This window comes from Lagenorhynchus albirostris, chromosome 1 (assembly GCF_949774975.1).
Source record: "Lagenorhynchus albirostris chromosome 1, mLagAlb1.1, whole genome shotgun sequence".
Classification (NCBI taxonomy): domain Eukaryota; kingdom Metazoa; phylum Chordata; class Mammalia; order Artiodactyla; family Delphinidae; genus Lagenorhynchus; species Lagenorhynchus albirostris.
Genome location: NC_083095.1, coordinates 132,967,105 through 132,990,753, shown reverse-complemented (window position 1 = coordinate 132,990,753; position 23,649 = coordinate 132,967,105). Strand labels below are relative to the sequence as shown.

Genomic DNA, 23,649 nt, shown 5'->3' with positions numbered 1-23,649 from the left:
CACCATCACTCTCTAAGTCCCCTACTCCTGGGTAAACCGTAGAGGCCTGTTCACAAATGAATAGCTCCTGAAAGAAAAAAGGCCCTGTGGAGGTTCCTATGGAGGGTGACTTCCAACAGCGGCCGCATCGACCCTTGCATCGATGTGACTTTGCAGCTCCTCCCACCCAGAGCTGGGTCTGACCTCCCTCACCTGAATCTAGGTGGGCCTGTGACTTGCCTTGACCAATAGAATGCGCAAACGTAAAGCTGTGGGACTTCCTGGCCTAGGCCTCAAGAGACCTGGCATCTTCCGTTTCGCCCTTCTTGGAGCGCTGAGCTACCATAAAGAAGTCCAGCTAGCCTACTTAGAGAGACCACGTGGAAGGAGAGAAGCCTGCTGTCCTCCAGCCCTTCCAGCCTCCCCGGCTCAGGTGACAGACATAGCCAGAAGCGGCCCCGGATCTTTCAGCCCCAGTCCGTTCTCCCCAGCTAACACCAGGCAGAGCAGAGATGAGCGGTCCTTATCAAGCCTGCCCAGATTATGAGCAAACAATAAATGGTTGCTGTTGTTTTAAACCACTAAGTTTTGGGGTGGTTGTCACGCAGCAACAGATAACTGATACAGTCCTTTAGCCCTTTCTGTACCATCATTACCCAGACTTGGCCTGGATGGGTGGAGCTCCTTGGCATCAGTTGTTGGGACGGGAGATGAGCACCTGACTTAGAGGCAGCACATCCATTGGCTGACAGGTGGCCAATCAGATTGTTTTTCCTCTGGAGACGATGAATGAAAAGATCAGAGATCCTAGCAAGCCAGAATATGAAGGCAGCTGAAGCTGGGGTTTTGGATGGGAGCTGAGGACGACTTTCAGCCCTATGCAGGCTGTCCTGTCATCAAAGGACACCAAATTGGGGAGAGGAGCTGGAAAGCTGATAGACCATGGAACCAGGTTCTGTGAGGGCCCAAATAAGTCACGTAACTCCAGTTGGTCTGCTCTGACCTTGCTCCTTATACCTCACTTCAGGCCCTGAAAGGCTCAAGGTCCCCCAGGACTCCAAATACTTGCCAGGGGTCTACATTGCTCCTCTGACCCCCTCTCCTTTGCTCCCTGTGACCTCCATCCCCCGAAACACACACAGGTTGTGGCCTTGTCTTCCAGGGCCCCAGGGCATGGCCACTCTTTTTCCATCCTGGGCAGTCAGGGCTGATAGCCTAGAGTCTGTTGCCATCCAACCCACACAGCCCCAAGGCCTTTCGTGGCAAACCAGAGGGTATGACCAGGTTTGGTTTCTACCCCAACCCCACTGGAGTTCCAGCTCTTTGGGATTCCCCATTATGTTCCCCACGCAGTTCCTGAGTTCAACCACCACTTCTCTGCTTGTCCACAATGATGTCATGATAATAACAGTGGTCACTGTTGTATACCAAACAGGTGCCACACCTGAGATGGTGTTTGAACCAGGGTCTGCCTAACTCCAAAGTCCATGCCCCATCCACCACTCTGCTGTGTGACTCTAGGCAGGTTACTTCCCCTCTCTGAGCTTCAGATTCACAGTTCTGACGGATAAGCCGGGGGGGTCATGGTGTTTTCTGCTCCCTCTAGTACTTACCCTGCTGGATGCTATCCTTGGCCCAGTCCACTTGCTTGTCCAAGGGTAGGCTCCCAGTCTTATCACCCTTTCTCTTTAAGGTATGCTGTATCCTGAAGGAACAGGCCTGGAGGCTGCCTCTGGTCTTGGTCTTCTGGAAAGCAGGCTAAACTCTCAGGATTCAGTATCTTGCCTTTTCCCCAGTAGCTTGGACCCAGGCTGAAAGGTGAGCAGAGAAGCCAGCTCCCTATAGGGCTTGACGTGGCAGGACACCCTGACTCCACAACCCCATTGGGTCTGAGGCAGACTGCGGTCATGTGGTGAGTAGTATCTGTGCCTTCTCTTTCTCTGTCGGAGGCTGCCAGCCCATGGAGAAAGTAACCTCTCCAGTCTGACTTTCCACGCTATTCCCCCTTAAATCTGCCAGGATTCTTAGCAGTTGAGTTCATTACCCTCTTCTATAGATGAAGGTCCCACAGTTAGGAAGGGGCAGCATTAAAACCCAAGCTGCCTAGCTCCCAGCTTGGGCTTTTCCTGGGGCCCAGGCTCTTTGGCTTGGGCCTACCCAGCCCCCTGACCCGGGGTGCCCACATCCCCGTGAACTGACTCTCTCCCCCATCTGAAAGCAACCTCACAATTTTCTTCTGTACTGAATTTCCTCAGGGGTCCTGTTCCTTCCCAGTAGCCGGGAAGATATTGGCCCTGCTCTTACTAGAACCTCGTGAAGCCCGAGGGATCCCGGCATCCCAGATGGGTTAAGTAATAATCCCATGGGCTGCCTTCTGCGTGAGGTTGGTGCCCACCAGGGCATCCAGGGCTGTGGCGATGGAGAGCCTGTGCTCTGGTCTCTCTCTGGAGATGGGCAGGCCTGTCGAGTTCTTGAAGCGTCATGCGATACCACTGGCCTCTTGTTGCATACAAACCACCCCCATGTCCAAGGACTCCTCTCCCTGCTCTTGAGGTCCCCAAAGTTGTCTCCTGCCAGATGGGGGTCCCCAGGCCTGGCCCTGAGAAGCCCTGAGCCAGGCTTAGGAGTCTGCGGCTCTGGAATTTCCAGGCCCTGGTCCTGTCACTTAGAAGCTGCGTGACTTTGGCTAAGCTACCACCCTCTCTGCTCCTGGCTCTGCATCACAGTTGGACCCAACAGTAATCATCACCACCACCAGTGGTAGAGGGTTTACTGAGTGCCAGGCACTACATCAACCAACAAATATACCTATGCTCCCTCATTTAACCTCCTAATGGCCAAAAGTCTTAAGATCATCTTCATGTTACAGATGAGAAGACCGAGGCTCAGAGGGGTTAAGAAACAGTCCCAAACAGCTAGTAAGTGCTAGAACAGGACCTCAAACTCAGACCTGACCTCAAACCTCAGGGTCTTATCATCACTAGTCTAGGCTGCCCCCCGACCCCGGGACCAGCAACCTTTTCCACATCAAAATTCTAGGATCCTGTGGGGAAAGGATCCTGTTTCTTCCCAGGATAGAACCACAGTTCAGAGGGCTTGAGGCTTCCCCAGAACCAGGGACAGTCTGGGGTGGTGGTTGGGAGATGAGGGCAAGTGTACACAGACTGCCTGGAGCAGAGCAGGCTCCTGGGTACCTCTGTAAACTGAATGAATGAATGAGTGAATGAATGAATGAGTGCCAACTCCATGCCAGACTCTGCTCACCCTGCCATCCCACCAGAGGCTTGGTTTAGAAGTTGCTAGGCATGCAGCTACCTAGTTCATGCCAGCACGGGTGGGGGGGTGTGAGCCCCAGGAGGGGCCCTGATTGGAGGAGCTGCATTCTTGAAGTTTCTTGCTGCTGAGGGCTGACTTCCCTATTGCATCCCCCAACTCCCAAGTTCAGCTAAGTTTGTACCCATGGGTTCCTGCATTGCTGGATTCTCCCCTAGCCTGAGGGGTAATGGGCAGCAGGGTCACCCTGGGCCCACTGTGGGGCTGAATCCAAGGAGTCCCCGAGTAGAAAGAGGAAACTTGGAGGGGTGAAGCCAAGCTTTCCCGAATGTGGTGCCCCCACGTGTCTGACAGAGATGGGGGGTGAGCACTTGGTCTGCTGGCTGAGCTACGGCCCCAGATTCTAGAGCCCATGGATTCCGGAAAAGTCACAAGCTGACCTGTCTGGCTCTTCACACTTCTATCATCACTTAGAGCATCCCTTTCCAGGGTTGAGTTTGGAGCGTCTAGGTTTGGTGAGAATGAACAGGGCCACTTCTGACTCTCCTGGTCAGCTCACATGCAGGTGGCTCCGAATCCCAAACCCAGAGCCCTTCAAAGCCCAGGGGAGGCTCAGAGTAAAGCCTGGTGGAAGATGGGGCGTGAATGGGTTGGTGACCTGGGTCTGGGCAGTCCTCAGGGCAGCCCCAGAACTGCCTTCCTAGCCCCAAAGACTGGGGACTCTACATGGGAAGTAGCATAAAGTAGGCACTTGATAAATGCTTATGGCAAGAAGGCTTGGAGAGATCTGGTGTTCCCAATCCCTGGGCAGGTCCAGGTCAAAGCTGCAAGGGGCTTCTGCCTGGGGGGACCCCGCACCAGAGGTGGTGGAAGCGATGATGCTCATGGGCCTTGGGACTCCTCGGGGGGTCTAGAGCCCTGGCCATCCAGGAAATGCTTGCGGTCACCGCCAGGCAGCTGTCCTGGGAGAAGCCTCTGGAAGTCCCTGGAGGCGGCCTTCCCCTGGCATGCCCCCAACCCTGACACCATGGAGATCCCTTAGGAGCCCCACCACCCACAGTGAGATAATAATGACCATAATGAGAACAGTCACCCACACATGTGCACAGCACTTTACAGGTTACAAAGTGTTTCACATACATCATCTCATCAATTCCTCACAACAGCCCTGTGAGGTAGGCAGGGCGGGGAGTAGCGTTTCCGTTTATACAGATGTGGAGACTGAGGCCCAGAGAGGCTCGATGACCTGTTCGAGGCCACACAGCAAGTCAGCAGCAAAGCTGGGACCAGAGTTAGGCCTCGGCCCCTGGCTCTCTCCACTGACTGCTGTCCTCCAGGAGGACCCCAGCCCCTGTCCAGTCTCAGCCACACCCAAGCCAGGCCCCGTCCCCTGGCAGTAGCGCTGCCTGGCAGCTCAGCAGACAGGCCCTCATCCCCATTGGGCAGCCCTGTCCCCTCCACCCGCTCTCTGCAAACAGCCAGCCCAGAGCTGGGCCCAGACCCACCACCAAACCTGCTCCTGGCGACTGCCCTGGCCGGGTGGGCAGGCAAGTGGGGCTGGAACCTCCTTCCCTGTTTTCCTGAGTGATCCCTCCCCACAGGGGAAGAGAAGAGAAAGGAGGAAGAGGAGGAAGAGAAAAACAAGAAACTGAGTTGGAAGAGGGCCCTGGAGCAATCAGGACGTCAAAAGTTTGCATTCCGACTAGCTATAGGAAATAGTTTTTTTTTTCTCTTTTTATTATTTCAAGTTTTCATAAAAATCCATAATTACTGAAACCCAAGTTACAGAGGAAGTTCGTAACCTTTTTATTGAATTATTGACTGTGCCGTGTCAGCTTCCGACTCCAGTCTGTCAACGTGTGCCCCTGTGCAGGTGGGGTCCCCAGACCTGGACTTCTGAGGTCCTGGTAGAAAGAGGGCAGGCGGTGAGGGCCAGCGGGGGCAGCAGGGGACGGCGTGGGAGGGAGAAAAAGAGTGTGTGTGGAGGGGCTGGGAGGAGGTGGGAAGGACTGGAGAGCGAGCGGATGGCGGCCAGGTCCCTTCCCCTGCCCGGCACGCCCCAGGGTCCCCGCCCCCCGCCCCGGCCTCATATCATCTTCATATTGAACTTGCGAGGTGCGTCGGCGGAGCTGATGCCTGCGTCCGACTTGCGGGGCACATACTCAATCTCGATGTTGTGCTTGGTGTTGCCCTTGCCCCGGCTCCAGAGAAACAGCAGCACCAGACAGAAGAGGACGACACCCAAGAAAGAGATAAAGCCCATGGTGGTGGCGATGATGAGGGTCTTGATGTCGAAGGGGAAAGGCACGGTGGCGCGGGTGCTGTTGGCCTCTCCCTCGCCCGGCTGGTTGGAGATGAAGGCGAAGGTCTTGTTGGGCTGATGGGGCCAGTCGGGCGAGTAGCTGCGCACGTGCAGGTGGGCAGGCATGGAATCGTTGCCGCCCGCGTTGGCCGCGATGCACAGGTAAGTGCCGTTGTCCTGTACCTGGGCGTAGCGCACCTCCAGCGTGCCATCGGGGAAGACCGTGAGCCGCCCGTTGCTCTTGGCCGAGACCAGGTGCTTGCGGGGCGAGAGCCAGAGGATGGCGGGCGGCGGGTCGCCATCTGCCCGGCACACGAACTGCACTGTGTGGCCCTCATCTACAAACACCTGCTGGGCCTTGCGGTCCCGGATGCGGGCACGGCGGCAGGTGAAGTAGTTGGGCAGGAGCACATCAGGGAAGTCCTTGAACTCCTTGCCCTGGACGAACTCGGGCGTGGCACACGTGGGCTGCTGCCGGTTGAAGTTGAGCCGCCAGCGGCGCCGGAACACCCACAGGAGCCGGCAGTCGCAGGCCAGTGGGTTGGAGTCCAGGATGAGCGTCTCCAGGTTGCCCACCGAGTGGAAGGCCGACTCCTCCAGTGTGGTCAGCTGGTTGCCGGAGACATTGAGCACGCGCAGGTAGTTGAGGCCGCGGAAGGCATAGGGCTCCACCACGGCCAGCTGCCCACCCACCAGCTGGATCTCCTGCAGCCTTAGCAGCTCATGCAACATGGAGCCCTCAATGGTGTTGATGGGGTTGTAGGAGAGGTTGAGGAAGCGGAGATAGACCAGGTGGCGCACCGCCAGGTAGGGCACAGCAGTCAGGTTGCAGTGCGTGATAGACAGGGACGTCAGGTTGAGGCCGTAGAGACAGTTGGGAGTCATGGTGTCCAAGTAGGGCCAGTGAGAGATCTCCAAGACCTTGAGCCGGTACAACCTCTTGAAGGAATAGTCCCGGATGGCATTGATGTTGAGGTGCCGGAGCCGCAGGACAATGAGACCGTGCAGGTGGGACAGCGCCTCGGTGGGGATGGAGGTCAGGTTGCATTTCTCCAGCGTCAGCTGCTCCAGGCTGTTGAGGCCGCTGAAGGCTCGGTGGGAGATGTAGACGAGGTCGTTGTCGCCGACTTCCAGTGACTTGAGGTTGTACAGGTCCTGGAACATGTAGTCCAGCAGGATGACGATCTTGTTCTCGCTGATGTCCAGCTTGGTCAGGTTACTGAGGCCGGTGAAGACGCCCAGGGGGATGAGCTTCAGGCGGTTGCTGCGGAGCCCCAGCGTCCGGAGGTTGAAGAGGTTGTTGAAGGCACCAGGCTCCACGGCGCTCACGATGTTCTCATTGAGCTCCAGCTCCTCCAGGTGCGGGAAGCTGGCAAACTCGTCCTGGTTGAGCGTTTTGATGCGGTTCTTGCCCAGGTCCAGCAGGCGGGTCTCAGTGGGGATGCCCTCAGGCACCGCCACAAAGCGCTTGCGGTGGCAGAGCACTGCGCGGTCCTGGGCGGAGCACTCGCAGCGGGGCGGGCAGCCTGTGGCTGAGCCTGACAGCACCGAGCCCAGCACCAGCAGGAGGATGGGCTGCCAGCAGGCCAGGAGGGGGCTGGGCATGCTCCTCACGCCCCCCGCCAGCATCCTCTCGCTCACCTGTGGCCAGAAGCAAGCACAGGACAGAAGGGGTGGTTAGAGGGCAGTGTCTGCTGGACCCTCGCCCAGAGCCCGCTGTGCCCTCTGCCCTCCTGCCCTGTCAGGCTGTCCCTGACACACAGAGAGAGGCAGGGGTCCAGAGTGGCATATGACACCTGCCTGGGACCCCACAGTGAGGTCCAGATGCCCAGGCCAGAGGGCCTCCTGCCACCCCATGCTGCTTCCTCCTTGCCCCTTACCCCACCCAGAGCCCTCCTGAAGGACCCTCCGGCATCCTGGGATCCAGGGGGATCATGGAAGGGGCAGGGTCACTTCAGATGAGCCTGGGGTTGGCACCCTAGGCTGCATCCACCTCCTTTCCATTTTACATTTTACAGACAATGCAACTCATTTTACAGACATGCACCTCACACCCCACCTGGCACCCTGAGCCTCAGCTTCCCCTGGTGTTCATCAGGGATAAAGCGAGACCTGTTGAGTTGCCTTCAGGGCTCACAGAGGGAATCAAAGGGGCTCAAAGGCTAAGGCCTCTAGGAATAGCCAGCAGAGGAGCACGTCTGGGCCCCAGCGTGCCAGGCAAGGGCTTCTGAGGCCGCTGGGGCCCACCCTCTCAGAACTTCAGCCTGAGCATCCCCAGACACAGACACCACGGCTCCCTCTCCATCAACACTGTGCTGAGCTCGAAGCCCAGGAATCTTGGGCAACCAGCATACCCAGTGGTTCCCGCCAGTGTTTGTGTCACTGCTCCCCAGTGGGGTTTCTGGATCAATGGAGGGCACCCCCTTCCAGAAAGCCAGGACCCAGCCGTAGTGCCTCCCTGGGGAATCTTTCCAACTCTACCCTTCGTCTGGGTCCCCATGGTGACCCACCCAGGCTCCTGAGCCCAGGCCCCTGCTATTCTTTCCTCCTGGAATGTCCCTTCCCCCGGTGTGTTGAAACCCCATCTTCAAGGCCATTGCTCTGAGAAGCTTTTTCTGATCCCCAGTTGGAAGTGTACTCCCCTTCAAAGACTCCCCCCAGGCTTCATCCGTCTGTCTCTCCGGCTTCCAATCACCCTCCTCCTAGTACCAGGGTTCTGTGCAGCTGCTGGTCCGATGGGGGAGCAGTCAGACCCCCACAGCCCAGGACGGCGCAGGCAGCCCTGGAGGTGCCGGTCCACACTGGGGCAATGGGGACGTAAGGCTTGTTACAGCTGGGTCCTGAGGAACGTGCAGGATTTGGGTGGTGATGACAAGGGAGACGGTGCCAGGATAGGGGTCCAGCCTGAGTACAGGCTGCAGGTGGTGTGAGCGAGGGGTGTGCGGGAGCTCGCCCCTGATTACTCTCTCCTAGCCCGCATTCAGAGGCCACTTGCTCCCACTTCTGCTAGACTGCTCTTCCCTCCTCTATCTCTGTTCCACCCTATGGGAAACTGGCCCAGCAGGGTCCTTAGGGGGCTGGGAGGACTAGTCTGGACTCCTTCAAACTCCAGAGGCTGGACCAGACGGTCTCTGGGGCCCGAGCTGAAGCCCTTCTACTGCTAGTGGGGGTGAAGATCCATCCCACCCAGCCTGGCAGCCTTGGGGCTCTGCTGCCATCCACACAGCCCACACTCATGGCCCTGAGGGGACCTCACTGTAGGAAGGGGATGCCCAAGCTGGGAAGGTCCCATCTCTCTGCCCCAGCTCAGGCCCTTCTTCCACCCCTTCAAGCTCCTCCCCACACCTGCACACAGCCTCCACTTCCAAAACTATAGTTCTTATCATCTGCACTTCAACCCTTATGGCAACTGGGGCTCGGAGAGCTTGTGGCTGCCCAAGGACACCCAGCCAGTTGAGGAGGTGGATTTGGGTCCAAGGCTCTGGTCTGTCGGACTTCAATGACAATGCTCCAGCGGTCTCCCAGGACTGACAGGCACTCCCTGGTTGTTGATCGACTAAGTGACTAATTAACTAGAGAGGGCTCCTGGTGTCACCGACATGTTACAGAATCTGCAAGGTTTTGTTATTCCCAAGGGCTCTGTCCACCACCCCCCCCCCTCCCCTCAGCCCCTCTCATCCTCTCTCCAGAGTTTTCTGTGGTTTGGCCTCCCCCACCCCACCCTCATCAGGCCATTTTCCACAAGTCACACATGCTCCAGTGACCCACCAGAAAAGCAAACATCCTGACAGGCAATCAATAAGTAATTGGGACGGCAGCTGGGGCTGGCGCGGGTGTGAGCTTGGGGACCGGGAGAGGTAAATAGGACTTTTAGCACCCAGCTCACCACTGCGCTGGGGCGTGGGGTAGGCTGATGGAGAGGGTGCTAAGGAATGAGAGAGGGGATAGCGAGTGCATAGGCTACCTTGAGATGTTGGTAAGACCCTCATACAGACAAGAATCTGGCATACGAAGATTCTACCCCCTTGTCTCAACCTACCCATCTACCTCCTCTCCCACCATTCCCCCCAGGGAAAACACCCAGGTATCCCAGCCTTGTCCAGCACATTCCTGGCTCTAAACCATCTCCTTTTGGAGATCTCTCCCAGACTCACTGCCCCAGCAGCCTTTGTGACCATCCATCCCAAAGGCCATCTCCTCCATGAGGCCACCCCTGATCTCCTCAGTCAGAAATTATCTCTTGCCCACAACTCTGAAGTACCTTAGATTTATTAGTAATGACATTATGTAACTGATGTATAGCACGTCTCATTCTAAAAATGATTTGAGCCAATGACCAGAAAAATTATGTTACAAGATGATAAGAAGATAAAGCTAAAGAAGGCAAGCCAGTCAAGAAAGAAGGTCACAAAATCCTATATAATGATTAAAGATGAGAGCTTCCTAGTGACCTGAGCAAAGAGGGAAATGTGCTCCAAAGCCTCAGCATTTGGCGCCTCTCCTGTGTGGTATGTTTAATCCTGGGTCAAACTCCCACAGGTACATTTCTCTCACCTGCTAGAGAGTGAGGTGCCTGAGGGCAGATGATGTGTCTGCAGCCTCAGACCAAGGTGTGGCACGGAAAAGACTCAACTGAATGTTCTTTGACAGGAAGCGTGTGTGCGTGAGAGAGTTGTTGCAGGGGCCGAAGTCACTCTGATGAAGCTGACCCTGGAGCAGGCCCACTGAGCAAAGAGAGACCTGGTGGATTCAAATATGTTGATAGAAAAGCTAGTCGGCATTGCCCTGTGTGGCAGGCCCGGCAGTTAGACCCCCAGAGCAATGGGCCATACTCCACGGGACCAGGATAGCTCCAGAAGGGCACATCCTCCGAATTGCCTTTTACATGTGACTGTCCTGAAAGATGGGGAAACTGAGGCCTAGAGGGGCTAACATGGCTTCCCAAGCTGGTTCAGCACACTGGGCCTGGTCTCCAGGCCGAACACCCCCACGGGGTCCCTGTCATCTAGGGATACTGGTAGGGTCGTGTCTGACGGGGTCACCAAAACTGCTGAGTGAGCAACGTGCTGCTCCCGCCCTCCTGGCACCATTAATCCTGCTGGTTATTCCTGCAGTGGCCAAGGAGAAGTGTTTTATGCATTTTAATCAGTGCTTTATTTTGGATCCTTGCCCCCTGAAGGGCTTCCCACAAGGGCAAGGCTTTAAAAATCGGACCAATAAATACAAAGGAAATGAACATCGAAGGCTGGCTGGTGGGCAGGCAGAGGAAAGCCATGCCCGGGCCACAGCATACAGAGCCGACAGCAGCCTGCGTCCTCCCGACCCCAGAGCAGTGGGAGCAACCGAGCCATCAGACCTGCACTGCAGAGGGCCACCTGCCACCATCACACCCTCACTCACGTGGTGGGGCAGATACAGCCTGGCTCACTTGCTCCCCACACCAGCCACTCCACTGTGTGCCCCTCAGGGACGCCTGCCCTCTCTGCCCTTTCCCCCCCGCTGTGCAGGGAGGGGCTGATTCCAGGGTCCCTGAGGGAACACACACAGAAACTGGATCTTCCCCAGCTGGAAAGTCAACATCCTCAAACCTGCTGGAGGAATGAAGACGAGTAAGGGCTCAGGCCCCAAACTGCAGCTTTACTGGGACTGGAAGGATCTGAGGTCAGCATCCCCAGTTGGGGCCTCACACTGGGGCTGTCCCTCGGGGCTCAGGGTTGAAGAGCATAGCTGGTGGAGACAGAAGGGGCATGGGATCATCCATGGGTGGACTTGGAGAACCCTAAGGGAGGACAGGGGTCATTCTATCTCCTAAGGCAGCATCTGGAGGCCCCTGGGGGCAGGGGTGTGCCTCTACCACACAGCCAGCCTGGCCCATACGAGCTGGTCAGACGCCTACACTTAGGGAAGGGCTGGGACTAGCATCTTCAGACCACCTGCTACAGACCAGGTTTTAGGCTTTATACGCACTGTCTTAGAAACCCTCACCCAGCATTCAGAGATACTTCCTACCCATTTTACAGATGAGAAAAGCTGAGGCTTCCAAAAGGAAATTCCTTTGCCTTTAGGCCTAGGCTACAAAGCTAGGAAATAGCAGAGCTCCGTTCCTCCTGGTCAGGCTGCCTGCCCCAAGAGCTACCACAAGGGGAGCAGGACTTCTTTCAGACACACAGGCCAGTTCAGAGCCAAAGGAGGGGCAGGCATGTCATGGCAGCGCTAGGGTAAGGCCCCCAGGGCTAAGGGAAGGCACTAGTCCTTAGGTAGCTGCATGTAGGTAACTTGCCCCCTAAATGACAAACGCTTTTCCCCAACTGTCAGAAAATGGTATGTTGAACACACTGAATTTTTTCAGTGTTTTCCCACCATACCATTCTCCTTTGCCTGCTGCCACTGTCAATGCTAGAATCTCACCTAATTTGGGGTCGGCTGCAGCACAGGATGGAAGGTTGTTATTTTGGGTTTACAGTATCAATATTTCATGGTGTTCCCACTCAGTGCTCCTCAGGGACCGCAGGCATCCCCAGTACACACAGGCATGAGATCCCTGGCATGGAGGTGCCCACTGCCATCCCCGGGGCCCGGGGCCCCCTGGGTTCTCAGCCTGGCGGTGTGACCTGGGGCTACTGCGACAGGCTGCTTCTTCACTGGGAAATGAGGCTGTTATGCACGATCTCATCTTGTCCTGACACTCTACATTCCTAGGACTGGGCTTGCAGCAGGAAGGAGGGAGGAGGGAGGGCAGACTTGGGATGGGGGACTGAGGGCTTCAGAGAGTCTGCCTTGGGCCCCGCCCAACTCTACTACCCTTTCCTACTGATTGTCAAAAGCCCTGGGCCTGTTAGCACATCCCGTTCCCACCGCCACCCCTTGAGGTGGGTCGATTACTCGGAAAGGCGAAGGGACTTACGCTGTGTCACCAGACTGGAGGCAAGGCAAGGTCTAGATTCTTCAGGACTTGCCCTGTCCCCAAGCTCCTGCCTGTCTGCAGTCCCTTCTCTGCCTTCAGCTCCAGGGCACAGGGCAGCTGGATCCACTCCATGAAATGACAAAGCACGTTCGTGATACGAGTACCTGTTCAGAGGCAGCTGTGGTCACGTGGCTGAAGGTAGGGTGATGGGGGGGTGGAGTGAGGCCTGTCTAGGAAGCCCCTATGGTCGCTCCATCCCGGGGCCTTTCTCCCACAGCGATCGTCGACCATCTGCCCCATGCCTGGAGATCTCCTGCTCAGCCTTCAGAATCCAGCTCAAGGGTCTTCTACCCCAAGCCGCTCTTTGCAAGTCCCCAGGAAGAAGGGATCACCTCCTGGGGGTCCCTCTGGATCTTGGGTGGCCCTCTGCCAAGCACTGTTGGTGTGTTTACCTCTCTCCCTTCCTCCCTCTGTTAGAGCCTCTGCTGCCTCCCCTTCTGTGGCCCCCAGATTGAGAGCCCCCAGTACAGGGCTGGGGCTGCTATAGCTCAGCACCGCCAGGCCCAGCTTCAAGGGCCCCCGACACACAGCTGCTGGGACGGCTCCCCAGCACAGCTCTTGACTCCTAGTCTAAGCTCTTTACAGAGGCTTCAAGGAGGAGGAGGAGGTGTCATGTGGGCTCAGGCTGAACTACAGATACATTTCCACCGGCCAAAGTCAGGGGCGGGAGAGGCGGCATTTCAGCCAGGAGAACGGTGCAGGCAAAGGTGTGCAGGGTGGAGGTGACTCGTGTCCGGGAACATTTGAGAGCATCCAGGGGCTCCTAATTGTCTCTCTCCTACCCCAAATCCTGACCCGGGTCCCTGGACTCCTTTTAAAGATCCTCCATTCTGGCTTTCCCGGGCTAATCCCTGCTGAGGTGTGAATGGCTGATAATGGCTTAAGGTGTGAGCTGCTAATGGGGGCAACTTGGTCTTCCCTGGCCAGTCTAATCCAGCAGGGCTATGCTGAGAGCCTGGGGAAGGGCAGGGGCTGCCCCCTGGCACACGGGGAGGGGGTATGGGGGCAAAGGAAACCCTGGGAGGAGGGGTTAGCACCAGGTTGAGCTCTGGTGGGAGAAATCCAGACCGACTGTGGCCCGCAGGCAGGCAGCTGGGCCGCTTCCGTCTGTCTGTCTCCTCCTGGGCTGGTCTGCCTGTCTTTGCCTGCCCTCTCCCTCTCCCTTCTCCTCCTCCTTCATCCGCCCCCAACGGGGAGAGAAAAATCAACCTGAAAGAAAATTGAGGGCAGGTCCTTTGTCGTGTATCATTCTTTATTTTCCTCTTGCTCTTGGTTCTAGAAAAGAGTTGCTGGGCCCCCGGGGTGTGTGTGTGTGACGTTTGTGAGCAGGCAGCCATGTGTGGCCTATGTGGATGTGTGTGCCTGCTGTCCCCCCTCCTGCCACTGCCGCTCCCTGCACCCACCCTCACCCATGGCCACTGCCACCAGCCCCATCTCTTAGGTGCACTTGGAAACTCAGTCCTCTCAGTCCTCCCAAAGGTGCTCACCTGGCCTCTCCGCCATGGCCGGGCTGGAGGGTGCTGACTGGGCGCAGTGTGGCTGCCTGCCTGTTTGCTAGGGCAGCTGCCCCTGTGTGGCCCTGGGCAAGCACCCGTGCCCCCTGCACCTAAGGGAGGGTCGCCCCTGCCCACCCCACTGCCGACCCCACTGAGCGCAGCTGACCTCAGGAGCTGACAGCCTTCCACCCAGTTCACAGCCCCAGGCCACTTGTGGGATAAATTATGAAATTTAATTGGCAAAAGCATCTTAGTGTTTAAAGGCTTCTCTGTATAGGCTTTGTTCTCTAGTGGCTGCTGGCTCGTTGCGGAGGAGCAAGGGTGGGGCAAGGCCTAGAGAAGGCTACTTCTGAGCGGGCAAAGGGCACTGGGCTCTGGCCAGGGCACCCTGCCCTGCTGTGTGAACTTGGGTGAGTCCTGGACCACTCTGGACCATGCCTGCCCTTCCACACGGTTGTTCTGAGGTGAGAGGCCAGTGGGGAAGCTAGGAGCCGGCCTGGGGGAGGCAGGAGGGAGCCACTGGTTCTGGGAAGCTTCCTTGTTGTCTGCTGTGGGCCTGCCTGAGCAGACAGCACTCCTAGTTGGACTGGTGCAGTCCCAGAATTGAGAAGGGGTACACAAGCACCCATGTGGTGACCTGACGGGTCTCAAGGAAAGTGATGGTCCTGCACCCCCATACCTCCCTTCCCATCTCTCTCCAGGTCTGAGATGCCAACCCAGGCCCTCGGGGACGGGAAGATGCCCCCGAAGGACTCTGGCTCCATCCACCACCCAGGCCAGGGGCCCCTTGGGAGGTGCCTAGCAGAATGCCTGCTTCATCTCCCCTCAGCCCCCCTCTTTCTGGGGCGACCAGGGCCCTCTCCCAGTTGCTCCAGCCCTCAGGCTCCTCTACCTTGGGAACAGCTTAGGTTGGCCCATTTCAGACTTTGGAGGCCTGAAAACCAGCCAATCCCCACCTGGGAGGGTCACAAGCCTTGGGCTTGGGAGAGGGGGGAGGTCACAGCCTCAGAAATCCAGGGTGGAGATGGAGGAGCTGAGGGGAGTGGTGGATCTAACGTGGGATTTGAAGGCCAGAGACCTGTGATGATGATGATGATGATGATTGGAAAAACCCTAACAGAGGACTTTTTTGGTGTGTCGGCATTATTCTAAGTACTTTACATATAAAAATTAATTTAACCTCACCACAATCTGTTGAGGTAGGTCCTGTTATTGTTCCCATTGTGCAGACGGAAAAGACAGAAGCACAAGGAGGTTCTGTAATTTGCTCAAGGTCACAAAGAGGTTCTGAAACTTGCTCAAGGTCACAAAGCTAGCATGATATGAACGCAAACATGAACTTGTTTAATCTTCACAACAATCCTATTAGGTTGGTACTATTATCCTCATTTTAAAGATTAGATAACTGGGGCCAAGAGAGGTGATGCAACTTGGCCCAAATCACACAGCCGTAAGTAGCAGAGCTGGAATTAGTCCTGAGGCAGTTAGACCACAGGTTGTCCTGACCACTCTTATATACTGCCTCTCTGATTCAAGTTCAAGGGCTGCTGAGCTGCATGATCGTGGGCAAGTGGCTTTATGCCTCGGGGCCCTAAACTCCTCATTTAGAAAAGGGAATGGCAGATTTTATACTGCTCTCATAGGGCTGGGGGCAGAGAATTCAAGGAGAAGGAAGGGAAGAGACATTTATATGGAGCACATAAACTAAATGCTTTGCAGAATGACCCCACCAACCCTCACCACATACCCTGGGAGGGAAGTACCATTAGCCCCATTTTACTGATGAGGAAACTGAGGCTCCAAGCCATTACTTCACCTGCCAAAGGTCACTGAGCCTGTCTAACTCCAGAGGCATGATAACCCTAGAGACCATCACTCAGATGAGGAAACAGAGGCCCAAGAGCATCAGCAACTTGTCCAAGGCCCCACAGCATCTCAGGGTTAGGGCCTAGGAAGAAGCCCGGCCTCCTGATGGCAGCCACCTTCTCTCCCCAAAATCATGCAAGGATAACATAGCCTCTCGGTTCATGCTGCAGCCACGTCAGGGACAGGTGAAGGTTTGCATGATTTCTGCCTCAGAAAAGGGAGAAGACTTAAAAACAACCCCCCCCCCCCCCGTACATCACAAACCAAGGTCCAGTGAGTTATTTATACCATGGACAGGCAAACTATAAATAAAAACACTTGCCCTTCTCTTGGCACTGACTGTTCAAAGCCCTCTCTGCTCAGCTGAATCTTGGCCAATCTCTTGCCAAAGCCCATTTTTTCCAACCTGGTATGTATACTACGCTCAGTATCAAGAGGTGACGAACCCCTCTGGTCAGACACATACAGGTGGTGTGTTCTGCTCAGGCACAACTGATGCCATCACCTGACTGTGCATTCACGAGAAGCCCAAACTTGGGACGGTCCTGGCATCTCTGCAAATCTCTAAGGTGTGTCCCAAGGCAGAGGGTATAAAGGGTCCAAGTGCACGCCCACAGGGTAGAACCAAAGAGCCATGTGCGGAGTCATAGAGGAGGCCTATTCAGTTCAGTACGAGGAATCAAATAGAAGACCAGACGGCTCAGGATAGAAGATGTACCTTGGTAGATAATGAGTGAGCAGGCTGTCATGAGAGGTATGCAAGCAGAGACCGTGGATCAGGGACACTGCAGGAAGACTCCTCTGCTGGGTCCACACCTCAGCGGCCCCTCTTAGCTCTGAGATACTCCCATCTTGCACCCCAGTAAAGGGAGTTGACATGGCCAGCCCCCCAACTGCATCTGCAACCCTGTGCTGGGCCAGACAGAGGAAGCATGCTGGCCGGGCCCCCACCCGCTCCTGGAGCCACGAGCCGGTTCTCTGCAGAGGGAAGCAGAGGAGGTGGCAGAGAGAGATTAATTCCCTGAAATGGGAAAAAATAGAAAAACACACACACACCACACACCCTAATAACACGTAATAAGAGGTTGGATACAAGGAACAATGCCCTGGTAATGTCACCCTGGCGGCAATCAATTTGGGTGTCACATGAAATAGGCATAATTATTCCGCCAGCCCCGTCGCTCATCTCTAACCAGCTCCAGGGGCCCAGGCCCGGGCGGGGAAAGCGCTGTAGAATCAATTGCTGGTGCTCCAGGCTGGCAGAGGGAGCCGCTCCAGATTAGCTTGCCAGCACCAGGTTTCTCAGCCCCTGAGGGTTAGGCAGGGGCTTGAGGGCCTTGCAAATGCCCAGGAGGCGCCTTGCTCAGCCATCCCTCACTTGCTCAGTGGGCAAGGGAAATCAGGGAGGACTCCCCAAGGAGGTGGGAAAGAAGGAGGAGCGAACATACGTATGTTCATCATTGTTCATTCCTCAGGTCACCACACTCTTAGCACTCACTAAGGCCAAGCCCCACACCAGGTGCCAGGGGTTTATCGGGGGCTGTGCATTATTAAAATAATGAAGCAAAGTCTCCTTCTACCTCCCAAGCTAGGGCCACCCCTGCCCATCCTGTGGGTGAACACAGAGCCACTAGGATTCCTTTGGCTCTAAGTGTGCAGGGACTTAAGCTCTCCTTGCTCCTCCTTCATTCCCACTTCATTGGGGAGAACTCCCTGACTGCTCTTGCCTATCCCTGACCCGCTTGCCCAGGGTTTATACAGACAGCACCTCAACACCTGGGGAAACTGAGGTGCAAAGGGAATGACTGCTTAGTGAGCACCCATTACACACTGGCTGCTGCTGCCTATCTCAACCCCCTTTCCATACACCAGAAACTGTGAATTTCAGATATGCAAATCAAGGCCGTAATATAAGATCATTTTACACTCATTCAATCATTAAAAGTCAAGATGTCTGAGCATACCGAGTGTAGGTGCGGGTGGGGAATAATGGGGATACTCATCTCCTGCTGGGGGAAGCATAAACAGTCCAACCAATTTGGAAAACACTGTGGCACATTTCCTAGTAAAGCTGAATATGAATATGACCTACGGCAATTCCGCTCCTAGCTGTGTGCCCCAGAGACGCTCTGCCTGTTGTCTTAGGGGAAGGGACAAGAAAGTTCACCGCAGCACTGTTTGTAAGAGTAAAAAGGGAAACAACTCACATGCCCATTAATAGAAGAATAAATACACTGTTTATGTTCAAACAACAGAACATTATGCATCAGTGAAAATGAATGAACTACATTTATCATTATTTGTAACAATATAGATGAAACTTAGGCATACGGTATTGAAGAAAAAAGGCAAATTCCAGAGGACTGCACGGTTTCATGTTCCTTTTACAAAGTTCAAAACTAACTAAAACTGAACAATTTCTCTATATTAAAATGTGATTTTTAAAAGGCAAGGGAATACTAAATGGATAATTTAGGGTAGTGGCTGCCAAAGGATGGGGTGAGAAGAAACACATGGGAAGATGCATATCATTATTAAAGTGCTAGTGTTCAGCTTAGGGAGTAGGGTCATGGTGTTCATTATATTAGTAGTCGTAGTAGTAGTAATACTAACTACATTAATTAATTAACAGACCATGCCTGGATTGGTGAGCAAGAGTCGCAGACCAGAGCTCGGGAAGAAGGCATTCTAGACTGAGCCCCATGCTTGTAAGCTGGGGTCTTTGGGCAAGTTGTTCTACCTCTCTGGCTCTCAGTTTTCTCAGCTATAAAATCAAATCTCTGTACCACCTACAAGGCTAAGATTGAGAGCACATCACTGATACAAACTATGAGTAGCCAGCAGTTCTGCAGAGTTTACTGTGTACCAGGCACTGTTCTAACTGCCTTGCATACATGAACACACTTAGTCTTCATAATGGCCCTCTGTTATCCTCACTTTACGGATAAGGAGACTGAGGCCCAAAAGATTAAGTTACTTGCCCACAGTCACAGAGCTAGGCAGTGTGGAGCTGAGATTTGAACCCAGGCATCTGGCTCCAGGTACCACACTCAACAACCTCACTATAAAATGACACTAAAGGAACTGAACACAGGAGGAGGGAACTGTTGTCAGAACAGCTCTACTGGGTCCACAGAGCCCAAGGATATTCATTCATTCATTCATTCAACACATAAATGAAGGTCAGCATCCCTCAAATGCATTTGGAAATGAACTTGCCTTCCCACTGTCTTTCTACAAAATAACCGTCGCTGATTCTGGAATCCTGCTTTCTGTGTCTCTGCCAAATCTTTTACTGCCTCAAGAGATACCCAGTCTCTCTCTCTTCCTGGAGGACTCCTGACTGCCGCAGCCCCCAGGAGCAAATCCCATTCTTCTCTGAGTACCAGTGTGTGCTACTGAATACCCTGCCTTTGCTCTCCCCAACCCCTGCCTGGGGCATCCTTGACACCACCTACCTCTGTCCATCCATTGCAGGCTGAAGACACTGTGTTCCTCCCAGGTAGTTTTTGCTACCAGAATCAGATGCTCCCTGGTGCCTCCCAGCATCTTTCCTATCCCCAAGGCCAGGCAAGGGAGCCCAGGGGATGGGTCCACGATCGCCCCGGGTGTTCAAGGCAATCCATGGGGGCCATGGGAGGGCCTAGCCCAGAGCAGAGCAGGCAGCTCAGCCAGCATGTGTAGAATAAATGCATGAATGAATTGGCTGGTACAATATTAGGTGCAAACCAGGCACCGTAGCTGCATGGAGGAGGAGGGTGAGTGACATGGAGCAGTCAGGGAGGCTTCCTAGAGGAGTGGCCAGGAGAAGAGAAGACCTTCTGGGTAGGTCTTCTCACAGCTAGACCAAGAGACCCCCAGCCAGCAAAACCAAGGCTCTCACTCTGAAACCACCACCACCTACAGCCTCCCCTCCCTGGCCCTTCCCTAGTCCCACAGGACCCACTTCCTCATCTCTCCACCTGACACACTGCCTCATGCCTCCATGGGACCCTGTGCAAACCACTGCACTGCTTCATCTCTCAGCAGGAATGCATTTCTCCCACCCTCCGGACCCAATCATGATCCTCTCACCATTTGCTGTGGTGGCACGTGGAGAGCAGTACCAGATGAGCCATCGCTGGTACCAGGGATCCTGTCTGGCTTTATGCTGACCAACCCTCGCAAGACTTTTTTTTCTTTTCTTTTTGATATCCCCCCGGAATTCTGGGTTTTAGAAAATAATATCTAGTATAGGAAAAATGGGTGCTCCAGGGCAGGGGATAGGGGAACTGATCCCTAGGAAGAAGACTACTGCAAGGGGTAGAGTGGTCTCTACAATGCCCTCAGCCCACAAGCCATGATACCTTAGCCTTGAGCACCCACCCATCCCCCCAAACCTGGCCCCTTGGATTCGGTACCCACTCTAACTCCAGGCACTGGGGAGCACTGCAGCCTTGACCAAGCCCTACCGAAGGCCCATCTCACACATAAACTGGCAGGGAGTGGGAAAAGGGGCAGAGACAAGAATACCACAGGGGGCCCGCCCTCGCCTTTGCTAAGCCTCCCTCCAGGAGGGGCAGCTGGGTGCTGTCGGGAGCCCCTATCTGGGTTCCGAGGACTTCTTGGCCTCTCCCTTCTGTCACCTAATCCCCTGTCTCCTGCCTCAGGCCATGGGGAGAAAGCAGGAAGGGCAGGCAAGCTGTCCCAGCAGACCAGGCGCTGGCATCTTCCCAGAGGTGTGAGGACTCTGAGCCCCTCCTGGCCCACACAAGGACAAAGGGTCTGGGAGCAGCTGACCCTCCCTTCCCTCACAGCACTCCTTGCTGGATGTGCGGAAGCCCCAGGCTCTCCGCCGCCTCAATGCCCCGGCTCATTGCTCCCTGGGCATGGGAGGCACTGGTGCTGGAGCCATTGGCATAACGACCAGCAGGGCTGAGCCAGAGCCGGAGCCGCGGGCCAGGTTGGACTGCGCACCCTCCAGCTGCCCAAGCCGAGCAGAGGATGGAGGGAGGGCTGGGCTGGCAGGAAAGAGTCTTGCCCAGATGGTGCTGCCCCCACCTCCGGGCTTCCTGCACTCCCACCCCACCAGGGCAGAGCTGTTGCCATCCTCCCAGATGCCCCAACTCCCCCAGCCCGACCCCAGGACCTCTGAGAACAAAGAGGAGATGCCGATGCCGGCACAACCAGGGCTGGATGGAGCTGGGCTGGGACCCAGGGCAAGAGACAGGAGGGGACTGCCCACTGGGCCTGGCCCCACCCCTCCTCAAAGTGGGATCCACCTGGAGGTGCCTGGGGGAGCAGGAAGCCCACAGCCCACCTTGCAGAGGTGGGGGGCCGAGAAGGAGACCTCTTCTTCTCAGCCGGTTCCTACCTCCCACCAGCTCTGCTTCGGAATGAAAAGTGGGGCAGGGGGAAGTGAGAAGCCTGGGCTGAAGACGAAGGGGAGGGCCCCCAGTGGTTCCTGGGTCCTCCTCCACCCCAACTCCCTCTCCTCCACTCTCCTAGCCCCTATTTCCCCTTTCCTCCCCCTCACTGGGCAGGAGCTGGAAAGGGGCTGCCCCTTGTTAGGCGAGTCAGGAGGCGCCCAGCCCCGTGCCTGCATCCACCGGCTTGGGGGTGCCTGGTGCAGGCTAGGGCTGCCTGGGGGTGTCTGGGGTCTATGGAGAGAGGCAACCACCCAGTGCTGAGCAGGGGGCTTACCCTTCAGGGTGACCAGTGCTCAGAATGGGAGGTGGGACAGAGGACGAGCAGGACTGTGACCCCCTCCCCAGCTCAGGGGGGTCCCAGCTAGACAACCTGGAATTTGTTGGGTGGGAGGGGCGGGAAAGAAGAAATCTTCATTTCTGAGGCTTCGCTGGGGGGGCGATCAGATCTGTGACCCCCAAAGCGGGTTTGGGTGACGCTGGGGTGCCCCACAGCCCCAAGATGGGCACAGCCCGGGCCGACGGCGGCCCCCAGGGGCGCTCGCCGTGGGGCTGCCCACTCGGGGCTGGGCCGCGGCCGCCGGGCTCACCTGCATTTCGGGCGCGCTGTCCGTCCGCTCCGCTCGGTCACCAATCGCATGTCTCCCCCGCCAGGGCCCCAGCCCCTGCCCAGCCCCTGCCCAGCCCCCTCCTTCGTCTCCTCCTCCTTGTCCGACACCTCCGCCCGGCAGTCCGCTCGCCCTCGCGGGGCTAGCCGTCCGTCTGTCTGCCCCACGCGGGCAGGAGCCAAGCCGGAGCCGGGGCCGGGGCAAGGGCCGGGGAGTGGGGAGGCGGGAGGCCGGGGCCCCGGCGGGCGGAGGGGCGGGTGCGCTCAGGACTGGCGACGCGGGCTCTACGAGCCTCGTTCTGTGCCCCGGGCCAGCCTGGAGCCGCCGCCGCCGCCGCCTCTGCCACTGGGGCCGGGGTCGAGGCCGGGCGCGCTCCGCAGCGGGGCCGGGGCCAGGGCTGAGGCCGGCGGGCAGCGGCCGCGCATGCTGCTCGGAGCCCCGCGTCGGGAGAGGAGCCGGAGCGGCGCGGGTGGGGACTCCGCGCGCTCCGGGGCCGGGGCCGGGACCGGGACCCGCCGCCGCCGCCTGTGCTGTCGCCGGCCGGCCGCCCGCTCCGGCTCCCGCGCCGACTCCCGCCCGGGCTCCGCGCTCTGCCGCGGCGCGGGGAGGGAGCGCGAGGAGCGAGCCAGGGAGGGAGGAGGGAGGGAGCGAGAGAGAGAGCGAGCGAGCTAGCGGCGGGAGCCGGGCGGGGGAGGAGAAGGCGCGGCCGCAAAACCGAGGGTGGGGGGGGGGAGTAAGGTGGAGGACTCGGCTCCTTTCAGCGAAGGGGGCGGAGAGGGAGGAGCGCCCCAACCACCGCCCTGCACTGATGGGGCAGCGAAACTGACAAAGGGGAGCGGGCTAGGGGCGTGCCAGCCTTGCGCGGGGGCCGGAGCCTCTGAGCTCCAGCCCCGCACACGACCGCGCTCCTCCGAGTCCCAGGCCAGCGCGGCCGCGGGGAGTCCGGTCTGCGGTCCTCCCTGGGGCTGTGTGCCCACCCTCGCGTGTGGCCACTTGCGTGCACATGTGAGCGCGTGTGTTCACACGTGTTAACTGGGGTCATTGCACACTGCCATGTGGACCGACACACGCACGTGAACCGGCAAGGCTCCCCACCGACCAGGGTTGTTTGGAGGACGGCGTGGGAAGGGTGAGGCCTGGAGCCGCGGTCAAGCGCCTTGTCCTCTCTTCTCGGAATTGTCTGCGAATCCCTGGAGGGCCCACATCCTGGCGGCCTTGGAGCTTGGCAGGTAGAGAGGGAAGCTCCGGGGCACGCCGAAGAAGGCGCGCCAGCCCCGCGGCTCTACCCCAAGCGTGGTCTTGCGCCCTCTTTTGCAGCCTGGGTCCCCGCCCAGCCTGGCTTCCTGTCCAGCAGAGGGCAGCAGGCCGTTCTGGCCAGCTCTGGCCGCGGGCACTGCACCCAGAGACCAGCAGAGGGCAACGCAGAGCCTCCGGACTCGGCTCCCCAAGGGTCCAGGGGATCCTGAGTTGAGGCACATACTCAGATAGGCCCAAGGAATGGGACCTCTCCTCAGATCCACATCCTCCTTGACCTGCAGATACAGAGATTCGACTGGTGGAGGTCTCTTGGCAAAGCCTGCAGAGTGGGCTACGACCCTTGGGACCTCACCTCCTTCCACTGTACACCCCCTTCCATCTCCTTGAAGCCAGATGCCCTTTAACACTAAGCTAGTTTGATTAGAATAACCATCAATGCTGACACCACCCAGCATGCCCGCCCCTTCTCCACTGTTGGGAGTGCATCACATGAGCACAT

At 56.9% G+C, this 23,649-nt stretch overlaps 1 protein-coding gene across 3 annotated transcripts in view; it reads right to left on the bottom strand.

The window, feature by feature from the left end:
- Window positions 1-4,348: 4,348 nt before the first annotated feature.
- The window catches only part of LINGO1 (leucine rich repeat and Ig domain containing 1), an 80,784-nt gene continuing 61,483 nt past the window's right edge, over window positions 4,349-23,649 (bottom strand). Inside the window, exons 1-3 of one of the 3 annotated variants that reach the window (XM_060154665.1) lie at window positions 21,876-22,369; window positions 16,599-16,858; window positions 4,349-7,195 (exon numbers count right to left, since the gene is read on the bottom strand). In XM_060154665.1, coding sequence (XP_060010648.1) covers window positions 5,339-7,183 — 1,845 coding nt within the window. In that variant the 5' untranslated portion in view covers window positions 7,184-7,195; window positions 16,599-16,858; window positions 21,876-22,369 and the 3' untranslated portion in view covers window positions 4,349-5,338. Of the gene's footprint in view, window positions 7,196-16,598; window positions 16,859-21,875; window positions 22,370-23,649 lie in introns of those variants that run through there. The other 2 variants (XM_060154655.1, XM_060154675.1) reach the window with 2 other exon arrangements.